Below are 10969 nucleotides of genomic sequence, written 5' to 3' on the forward strand. Positions count from 1 at the left end.
TTATATATTAGTAATGTAATAAAAGGTTTATTGGTATATTGAATTTCCGCTTTTTTATGCACCGGAAACAGGATTCACTCATTTATTTTTTATCTGTCTGCAAGTACAGCAGAACTACAGAATATACTTTACTTTTTCACTAAGTGATCTACCATCGAGACTTTCATCTTTTATTTTATTCCCTCATTGACTTAACTGAAACGACAAAGTTTTAGGGGACGTTGAGCATCAGAAAACAAGCTCAAATGCATCTGCCTGTTTCAGAAAATGAAAGAAAATAAAGGGTTTTTCGGTGAAGGAATGATGCGATAACGCTATCAGGTAGACACTCATGGTATCTGTCGCTGCCACTGCCATTTCAGAGAAATATCACGAGTGCGATTCCTAGGAAATTCACAATGGAGGATCTTAGTGATAATACAACGTTTTTCGTCAATGTTTTTATGCCAAAAATTAAAACTAGAGTTGTGGTATGCAAAATTTATACTGGCCTCTCCCTTTCAGTGCAATAAGGCTTAAAAAGGAATAAAGTGAACTTCTGTTATAGAGAATAATACCGGATGGAGCTCTTATATTGCTATAAGTGGTCTTGAAAAGAAAAAATGGTCCTTCCCCATTTTATACTCCATGAGTGCTCTTAATGCTATTACTCCCACTTAGCGTTTCTCAACCGGTGGACTTACAATCTTTCATCTTAAGCGCGGCTGCTTTCTAGGTATATTTTTGCAGGTAAAGTTTTAAGTTTAAAAAAACACCTCGAACTCCGTCTCACGGTGTGATGACGTCATCAGTTAAGACTGGGTTAAGTCTAAGAAGGAGAAACAGTAAGCTTTCAAATGCTGACAAGTTAAGGCGGCGTTTTCTAGCCGTCTTCCCTTCTCGACTCGAAGTCCCGTGAATGAAGTGTGATCGTTTATCCTCTAGCGTTATCAGCTGCGTTTGCATGTCACCTAAAGCCCTTCTGATCTCCAATTTGATGTAATCTATGGGTCATGACATAAGGTGTTCCAATACTATCTTTGTAACACCTTTATCTTTCAGGTATTAATTTTGTGATATAGTTATAAGGGGTATTGTTTACCAAAGTAATTTTAGTGTCCTTGACATGGTTACTTGAGATTCGATGTGACAAATCTCCTTTATTCCAAGTTTCATGAAAAGGAAAAGTTTGACTTGTGAAATGAAAGGCTTATTAGCATCTTGGATGTTACTCGGATGTGACTGCTGAAGTTTGCTTTGCTTTGTGTTAATGATTTTATGAAAGAAAAATGAGACAGTTTGCACAGTGGGTGTTTTATTTTACAGACTGGAAAGATTGATGGCACAGAAACTGCATTTAATACCAAGTTTTTAGGTTTCATACTTTTTATTTCAAAATTATGTTGACGACAAATTATTTTCCAGTTCACCTGTTAGTAAAGCTCATTCCAAAACACGTTTCCTGTGAAAACCATTGCTATCCCAGTTTTAAAATGGGTTGACCAGATGTGATAAAATTATATCTCAGAGATCAGACACATTTCAGTCATTTCTGTTACAATAGTTTAATTCTTACTCGGATGTGTTCTAAGTTTTGCATATACTAACTCCTACAGATTCGTTTCAGCGCGAGACATAAATAGTATATGTCAATAAAAAGGAAAATATTGTTTAGTAAATATATTAATTATCTTTTTGAGTGCCGTTTTATAAAGCTCTTATTAATCAAGACCCCTTAATGGAAATTTTAGCTTGAAATGATAGGAATCTAAATGTTCTTGGGGACTCATAGACAGGATTTGTTTAGGCTTGGTGAGGTTAAGTGCACAAGTGAAGAATATGAAACGTCCCTAAGTCATTCGTCCATCTTGCTTCCATGTGACTTTGATGAAACTGCTTGACTGATTTATTTCTACAAAATAGCGTCGCAACAGCTGTGGTCATCGACGAAGACTTTATTGCAGCCACTTGGGATGTAGTTCACTGGTGGAAGTTGACCTCCTCGGTGGCCCCTCGCTAAAAGTCATGACGGCCATTATTTAATCTGTCCATCAGGGGGGACTTTTTTTTTCTGGAATTATCTGTCATTTTCTCGATTGACTTATAGCTTATTTACGCATAAAATCTCCTTTAATTTTCTTCTTTAATATATCCATGTACTAGTTTTATTATTATTATTATATATTTTTTTCTTTTACATAAGTTCATAAATCATGTTCGGCTTCTGCTCGAGTGTCCTTCTCATGATATCTTTGTCATACCGTGGCACTATTTATCTCTCTATTTATCTATAATATTAGAATCCGAGTGGATCTTTCTTGTTTATCCGGCCCCGGTGAGGGCGGAGTAGGTAGGGGATCCGGAGTAGCGGAGAATAACACATCCATCTCCTCCTGCAAACCTGTTTGTCCGGGCAGGGTGGTTTGGAGTAGGTAAAAGATCGAGAGGGTAGGGTAAGCTTAATGGGGCAGCGCCGGATCCCAGCTCAGCGTAGCACGCACCATCAAGCTCGTTTGTTTATAACCGTCCGTGCTCAGAATTGTAATGACAATTAATGTAGCTTATAGTCAAGGGAGGTCTCGTAGCTATTTCTTAAGGTTATGACATGTGCTTTGTATTCTATTCTTGCTTTAATAATGTAGCCTGTCCCATACCTAAAATGGATGAGCCCCTATGACGCTGAGATTTATTAATTATTAATGTGGCTGATAATAATTAGGCCCTATAACTAATTCAGTAAATAATTTGTCTGGCCATTATCAGGGTAGTTACAGTAACCTAACTTTGTGATGAAACGTTGATGCACAATACCATGTGGATGTTGTCCCTTTTTCACACTTTCTTAAGAGGGCTACGTTTCTTACAGGGTAAAGTCTTCAGAAAAGTAAATAAAGTATCTGATCCTTAGCAATAAAATAAGGTGTATTTTCTGGTCATTTTTCACCGTTCGATTATTTGTTCGAGTTTCAAAATGAAGTAACTGGAAATCAGTCTGTAAACAGATAAATTATGTAGACGCTGCAGAATGAATTCTTCTAGGATATCAAAAAACAGTGACGGAACAGTTCAAGCCTGAAGACCAAATAAACTTTGCTCGTGAAGTGTACACTTAGATAGTTCGTTATTAAGACTTTCATCACTGGCTTTATCAGCTGGGTAGTCAAAGCTTCCTCATCTCGAGTTTGTTATTCTGTTATGACCGTGCTTATTCTTTTAATGCCTTCTACGCTGTTTTTAAACAATATCATGAACATCAAAGTGATCGAAGTGGATGATTTCTGCCTTACTTCTCTTTCTAGATCTGTTCCTCTCGGTCGTAGGGTGGTTGCAGTCCGTTGTTAGTCCAAGTTCTTCCGAAACTGATCGTGAAAATCCTTGTATACAAGACTTCACTTCTTAGTCCTTCTCTCCATACTTTAAATGTGAGGAATCTGGATATAACACAAGAGTGTAGCACTCTTTAAAGAATTCTAATATCATTAGGAGATGAATCTTGCGATAATGTAATGATACTGTGTAGAACATTTAGTCTAAAGGTCTATTCGGAGCGTTCCAACTCTTGACGAAAGTCATTACCCCTCAGGACCTGAAAATGCAGAAAATAAAACAGGATTCTTATGACGAAGTCGCTGGAATTTTCGTTGAATATTCTAAAGATTTTCGGTGGCCTCTGCCTCTATCTCGGCACTATTCATTATTAAAAGTATTTGAATATCAAAATGAGGCACAATGAAACCGTCGTTCATTTCCTAATTGGGATGAATATGAATTGACATTATCGAATGTTTCCGTTTGATTTGAATAATTTTTTCGCTTGAGTAGATGTAAAGGGGAAATTCTCCCAAAATTAATTACTCTTGTCTTGTAATATGTTAGAATTCTTAAGGAGGGTATTGATTACATGCTTAGTAACTTTAACTGGCTAGACAAAGCACAGAGGTTTCTAGGTGACCTAGATTCAGGGAAAGAAAACTCCTGTGCAGAGCAGATTGAGAACTGTTCGAGGTTTCTTGTAGCACATATCGTACTATGAATGTAAGGGGCAAATCATATATTTCGAACGATTCTCTTTCAACACTGTAGCGCCTCAGTGGCGTGGTCGGTATGGTGTTGGCGGGCCACCTAGGTGGCCGCGAATTCGATTTTCGGCCATTCCATTGAGGGGTGAGAGAGGTGTATTTCTAGTGATGGAAGATCACTCTCGACGTGGTTCGGAAGTCACGTAAAGCCGTTGGTCCCGTTGCTGAATAACCACTGGTTCCATGCAACGTAAAAACACCATACAAACAAACAAGAAAAAAATCTTTCAACACTGAACACTGGCGAATGTTGAAAAGAGGTCGGTGAGTAAGGTAGTGTTTACAGTATATATAGCATATACGGGCAAGAAATAACGAACGGCTGCTGCAGAATTATAAACAGTAAGATTAACACGTTTTGTCTTCCACTGGCTTTGAAGCTTGAGGGAAATGTTAGTCTTTGTTAGGCTTTGCCGGTTTTCATGACATTTTCATTTGGTGTGAGTATATATACACTTTTTAGCAGTTTTGTTTTAGATTAAACAGATTTTGTTAGGAATATTACTGGACGGACTCTAACTTGCGTTAAGGCATGCATCAACATTCTCAGAATTAAACGTGTAAGACAAGATGATGCAAAGTTATGGTTCCAAATTGCATCAAAATCATTAACATACAGACATCCTTATTACCAAGTGCCAACGGTGTAAAGAACTGACATAACTTCTAAAACAGACTTCTTATGAATTATCAAGAAATGTCAATATACGGTTTGAGCTGATTAATTTTTAATCACGAAAAAAATTAATTTACCGCTGACCAGCGCTTTTAAGAAAAATTTCAAAAAATCGGGAAGTAAAAGGCGTAATGACACGAATGAAAAAGTTAAGTGTATAGTAGCTACATCAAAGGAATTGGATTTTTTTATTTTGATTGGGCATAAATTGATCCATGGGATTTTAGAAAGGTATATTTCATATAATCATGACAACAGCAACAGGCTTCTCATCACTTATGGTTTGGAAACGCTAAGAGCTTTTTTTTTTTTAACTTCACAGGTCCTGGCAGAAACATAGCAAGACACTGAATTGATACTTTGACTTTATATGTACAGCTGAGGGACTGGGAAATAACTCGGAAATGAAAGGTTCCCTCCAAGGCTTTTTACGCTGGAATTCCTTTTCACGATATGAGAAATGTCCTTTGGAACATTTCTCTACCTTTTCACGTGTTTCTGATCTCCAGTTGGAGATGTTAAACATTTGCCTAGCACTGTCTAGGCTACGCAGAATTTTATCCTAGAAAATTAGAATGTTTTATGACATCACCGTTAATTATGACGTTTGATGCTTTGTTTTTACTGTTAATTTCTAAATGCATTTTTTGAATGTGATTTTAATTGTTGTTGTTTATTTTAATATTGTTTATATATTGATGATATATTTACATATATATATATTATAATATATATATATATATATATAATCTATATATATATATATTATATTATATATATATATATATATATGTATACACACAAACATTTATATATGTGTGTGTGGCGGAATGATGAGGATGTTTGCTGTTATGACGAAGTAAACACCACACACACACAAATGCTTATAAACACAGAAGCCCATAGGCCGAGTGGGATCTTATGTCTAGGTTATATAGGTGAGTATTTAAAAGACTATAAGTATCTTAGGATTCCATTGTTGTTTACAAATGAAGTTTAGATGCAGGTTTTGTATGTATAATGGTTTTATTTTCACAGTCAAACTGATTTTTTGTGTGTACCCATACAGATATTTTGGGGCTCGGTTCAGGGTGATATTCCAGGAACCCTTTAATGGTACAGTATTGAAATACAGCTTTGTAGCTGAATGCGTGTGTCTTGGATATGGAAATTTACACTTGACAGACCCGGAGAAATGATTTACAATCATAGTAACAGAATGGATAATAAAACATGATATACGTTGAATTATGCCTGATTTGAAAGTTACTTCTGGTGTGAACCTTTCTGTTTTGTGAAAAGCCCTTTTACTTTTCAGGTAGAAAGGTTTTGATCCCAAGCGGAAACTACCCCAAGTGCTAAAGCATCATACATGGCTGCTCGAAATTTTACAAAAAGTTCTTCGTACAGGACCTTAAAAGCCAAATGTGCTTGGATTGCAGTGCATAGAACTCCTCCGAAACTTTTTTGTGCGCCATATTTCTGTGACTGTAGAAACTTGTGCTAGACAGTAACTTGTTGCCACTTTTAATTTAAATATAAACGGCTTAAGAAAAAATGCGTAATCACTTTGAGAGAAGTTGGACAGATTCAGCATGATGATAAACAATTTGACCAAGGCCTGGGAAGCCTCTCAGGTAGACCAAATGGACATCACAGACGAGGAAAGTTTTCCTCCTAGTGTGGATGAAATCAGAGAGACGTGCAACATCGAACTTAGTGAGATGTATTATCAATCGAATGAGACTCATACTTTCCCAGATTACATGCACTGCGAAGTGTGTAACATAAGCCGCTCAGAATTAGATGTGTTAGTGTCAGCAGGTTTATGTACTTCGTCCTATTTCCCGTACATGCCGCTGGTTTACGTGATGTATTCATCCATATTCATCATAGCTCTGCTTGGCAATTCGCTCGTCTTATACACAATCATCACGAGTCGGAAGATGCACACGGTCACCAATCTCTTCATCGCTAACCTCGCAGTTGGAGACTTGCTCATCATGGTATTTTGCGTACCCTTTTCAGTTGCTTCCATAATCGTTCTTCAACACTGGCCTTTTGGGGTGGGGCTGTGCGTCTTCGTCAATTACGCACAGGTAAGATACATTTTAGTACTTCGATTTTATTACTATAATTATTTTTGTGTGTGTGTTTTCTATATTATATAGTATTAGCTGTGTATTTAACACATCTTCGGGGCACAAATACACGAAAGTACTTGGCCCTCTGTCTTTTCTTTTTCAAATTTTCCCAGTGGCTTCAGCTAATAAACAAAATCACGTGCTTACTTTTGTGATTTCTTAGTATTAGTATATATAGTATATATATAATGTGTGTGTAATTGTATAAGTAAAGTTAACTAGTGGATCTATTTCAGTACTGTTCAAGTCTGATTTATGCTTGAATACATGCTGTTTCTTATAACTTATGCTTGCGTAAGCATTCCTTTAAAAAGGAAAACAGCAAACATTACTGAAATACAATATAAGTAGGTGGTGAAATGCAGCTATATAGTACAAGGAATTTTGTAATTTTGCATGACCTTAATTAAAGCTTTCTGCTAAGTTACCTTGATTACGTTTTTTACCAATAACAATCTCTCTGCAAGAAGTTTAAGTGTGTATGACAGAGATCGATACAGAAAACTTTGTATTGTTTGCTGCAAGGCCATCGTCCCTCTGGCTCTTGGAGGGATAATGGTTCCTCGGTCCTCCAAGCTCTGGATGGAGTGAATGGAGCTGGGTCAAATGAAGGTCTACGAACGTTTGTGCATGTTTTGCCAACACATGGCTTTCTTCCGTTCACGTAATATGAGATGAATTATCTTGATACTGTCAGGTTTTTCCTGGTCTCGTTGACCTCCCTTGCCGCAATGCAAGTTTATATTATTGAACCATTCAGTCTGTCTGTTATATCGAATAAGGAGAGAGCGGGAAGGCATTTCACCTGCGCAGAACGTGCGTAGTTGATCCTAGTGCATGATGGTACCTCGTTTTCCTCACGGAGATTTTTCGTACTAAACGACGAAATTACTCAGATACAATCAAATGTAAAATACTGAGGCTTCAAAATATTGATCTTCCTGGCCAAATTATTTTATTTTTATTAGTTAGAGTACGACAAAAGACCGTTGGCGCTGAAAATTCAATTTTCATGCAAATGTACATTTCCCCTGAAAGGAAGAAGGTGGCTGTTAACATTACCAGAAATTTCTGAATAATCAATATACCGTATAGCCAGTACATATGAGGCTAAACTTGGATCAACCGAGATTTTATCAATCAGGGGCCCCAACTACAAGATTCGTCAGGCATCGTCTTTAATTATTTTGAATATTTGTCAACGCCTAGTTCTACCTTTGTCTCTGGGAAGTGTAAAATATGTCTTTTAATAGTATCTAAAAGTCAAGTGTTGCTTACGATCTTTTCTGTTTCACCATCGCGAGAATCTCAATCTGTTCTTTGAATGTCATCATCATCGAGGATTCCTTTGTCTTCTAGATAAAACTTCCTGAAGTGGTGGAACATTTTTCCCGGCAATGGCGATAACGATTCAGACCGTCTTCCGTGAGCCTAACTTCAACAGGAAACCTCTGTGTTGTTTGTTGTTTCTAAAACTTGAAAGCCTGCCCTGAGAGAACTGTTGCGTGCTGTTCACTACGTAGAAACTCAGCATTCATTTTTTATAGTGAAATGTCACGAAGCCACTTACCCACCACTTGAGGATTTTCAATCCTCTATATAAAACTGCAAGCGAGTTTTCCTACTGGTGTTACATGATCAATTTTAGTAATACTCCTTCAGAAGATCCACGCTTTGAGTGTTTCTCAACTATTGTTTATTTATTTACGTTATCGTGTTTAGTTTTGTGTATCAATATGTGTTTTGATTTTTAGTTTACTGTATTTTTCTATTTATCTGTTATTCTTTTCTTATGGGCGTTCTAGGACAGAATGAAAATTGCTGGGTAAGTTGTCTTATATTGTATTCCACATGAAGCAGTGACATTGCAAATAAAATATTTATATAATAATGATAATGTACTGTGCACATAGTTGCACATTTTGTCTAAAATAATGCATTTTAGTCATGTACAGAACGAGTACAAATCTGTATTTTCTTTTATCACAGGCGATATCAATCTTCGTCTCAGCTTACACATTAGTGGCCGTTAGCATTGATCGTTACATTGCCATCATATACCCGCTGCGACCAAGGATAACAACGTTACAAGCGAAAGTCATTATTGTGCTTATCTGGTCGCTGGCTTTGCTGACAACGCTGCCTATAGCTGTCTTTTCGAGTCTTCACCCGCCAGGTGAGGTTTATCTGTTCCTCAGGAAGCTATTTTACATATTATTATTTTAGAAGACTTTTCCATGCCAGTCCCTTTCATTCGAAAAGGATTCTTTGCATTAAAATTGAACAGTCAGGCCTTAATGAATAACTAGGAAAGCTAGAACTGCACGGATATCGCCAGGAAAAGGAAAAATGCTTCTCTTTATCTTAACTCCTTGTGTTTTTGAAGTTCTGAAACGTGATGCCACTGATAGGAGGCAGGCAAAAGTCATCATGCAAGATATTGCGGGGACAAAACATTCTTATCAAATCTAGGTCATGCTCAAGACTTGGTCGCCTGTGTTCGTACTTTGTAGTCGACGTTTCACTCGCTACTACTTTATTCAACCGTTTACTCAGAACAGCTTTGCCGATATTTAACCCAAATTTGTGTGATTTTCGTTATATCCAGTAGGTAACATTATACTATTGTGAGAGGAATGTTATTTATTAAGGTAATATACGAGATAAGAGGCTACGTCTAATCATATTTGCACTGTCTGTAATCATTAACTATGTACGTCTATAAAGGTATATTTTAAAACGCAATCCTCGCATTGCCGTTTTGTTTCCTTTTAGTCTTCATTCCACAACATTTTTCGGAGAGATCACACTATCAATTTCCTTCCGCCTTCCTTCATTCGCATTCATCTCCATCCTTCGTTTCCATAAAGAACCCCTAGGTCAACAGTTTTCCTTTTATTCCAACGTATTCCTTCACAGCCATTCTGTTGATCATTTCAACGATGCGGGGTCCCTGCTGACTGTCTTGCCTTGCCTACCTCCGAATGTTTCTCCTCTCCATTGTTAATAAAATATATGACCACATATTTTCTTCCACTGTATGTTCTTACATATATATTTATTGTCTATAAATTTACTGTGCATTGTCTCATATATTTATAAACAAGAACGTTTTAGTCCTTTCATAATCATCCAGAAAAACCTCGGCATCTGCTTTCACTTTAAAACAACATTTATATTCATTTCCCTTTCTATCCCTGTTCCCACACATACTCTGCATTTCCATTTGGAAGATTAATATTCTTCACTTTTGCTGATCGGCTGTCCTCTGAATGATTCAATATCCCTTCACCCTCCTGTGCTAAATTCCTCCCCAGGTATAAATTCGACTTTTCCCTTTTGTCATTTCAGTTGTCTGAAAGAGGGGAGGCAAAGAGATAAAACATTACATACATACATACATACATACATATATATATATATATATATATAATATATATATATATATATATATATATATAAATAATGTATATATATATGTGTGTGTGTGTCACTTGAAAAACAGGTGAATAAATTACAAACTGGGAGTAGTTTCTGACCGGTTTCGATAATGGCTTAGAAATAAAGTCGAAACCGGTCATGACCTACACCCAGTATGTTGTTTATTTACCTGTCGTTTCAAATGATATGCACACACACATATATATTTCTGTGTGCGTGCATGCCAGCATATGCTTTGTTTACCGACAGTTAAAAGTAGATATTCCAATTTTGTCTCGTAAACACTTTCAAATCATCTTTTTCTTCTTCTTCTTTCTTTTTGAGGCAGACAGTCGAGTATACCTAGTTTACGACAAGAAAGTCTGTACGGAGTTGTGGCCCCTTGGAGAGCTCAAACAGTTCTATTCTATGGCGCTTATGGTGCTCCAGTACTTCCTGCCTCTCTTGGTTATGATCTTCACTTACTCCAGGTAAGAAATTGTTTTTGTTTTTATACGTATGGGGCATTATGGCATTGCTTCATTTTTCATCTAGAGGAGGTCAACACGGTGTTTACAGCAAGTTACCCATAGGTAAATCAGGATCAGAATCTGTGATGCATCTTTTCAAAGCTGTAGTTAAAGAACCTGCTTACTGATCAGACTCACAGT

General features: G+C 36.9%; 1 protein-coding gene across 4 annotated transcripts in view; it reads left to right on the top strand.

Annotated features, from left to right (window-relative positions):
- LOC135212723 (RYamide receptor-like) overlaps positions 1–10969 on the top strand; it is an 82497-nt gene that overhangs the window by 15297 nt on the left and 56231 nt on the right. For 3 of the 4 annotated variants that reach the window (XM_064246420.1, XM_064246422.1, XM_064246423.1), the window contains exons 2-4: positions 6053–6833; positions 8868–9054; positions 10648–10789. In XM_064246420.1, coding sequence (XP_064102490.1) covers positions 6330–6833; positions 8868–9054; positions 10648–10789 — 833 coding nt within the window. In that variant the 5' untranslated portion in view covers positions 6053–6329. Of the gene's footprint in view, positions 1–5803; positions 5851–6052; positions 6834–8867; positions 9055–10647; positions 10790–10969 lie in introns of all 4 variants that reach the window. The other variant, XM_064246421.1, reaches the window with a different exon arrangement.

This window comes from Macrobrachium nipponense, chromosome 41, assembly GCF_015104395.2.
Source record: "Macrobrachium nipponense isolate FS-2020 chromosome 41, ASM1510439v2, whole genome shotgun sequence".
Classification (NCBI taxonomy): domain Eukaryota; kingdom Metazoa; phylum Arthropoda; class Malacostraca; order Decapoda; family Palaemonidae; genus Macrobrachium; species Macrobrachium nipponense.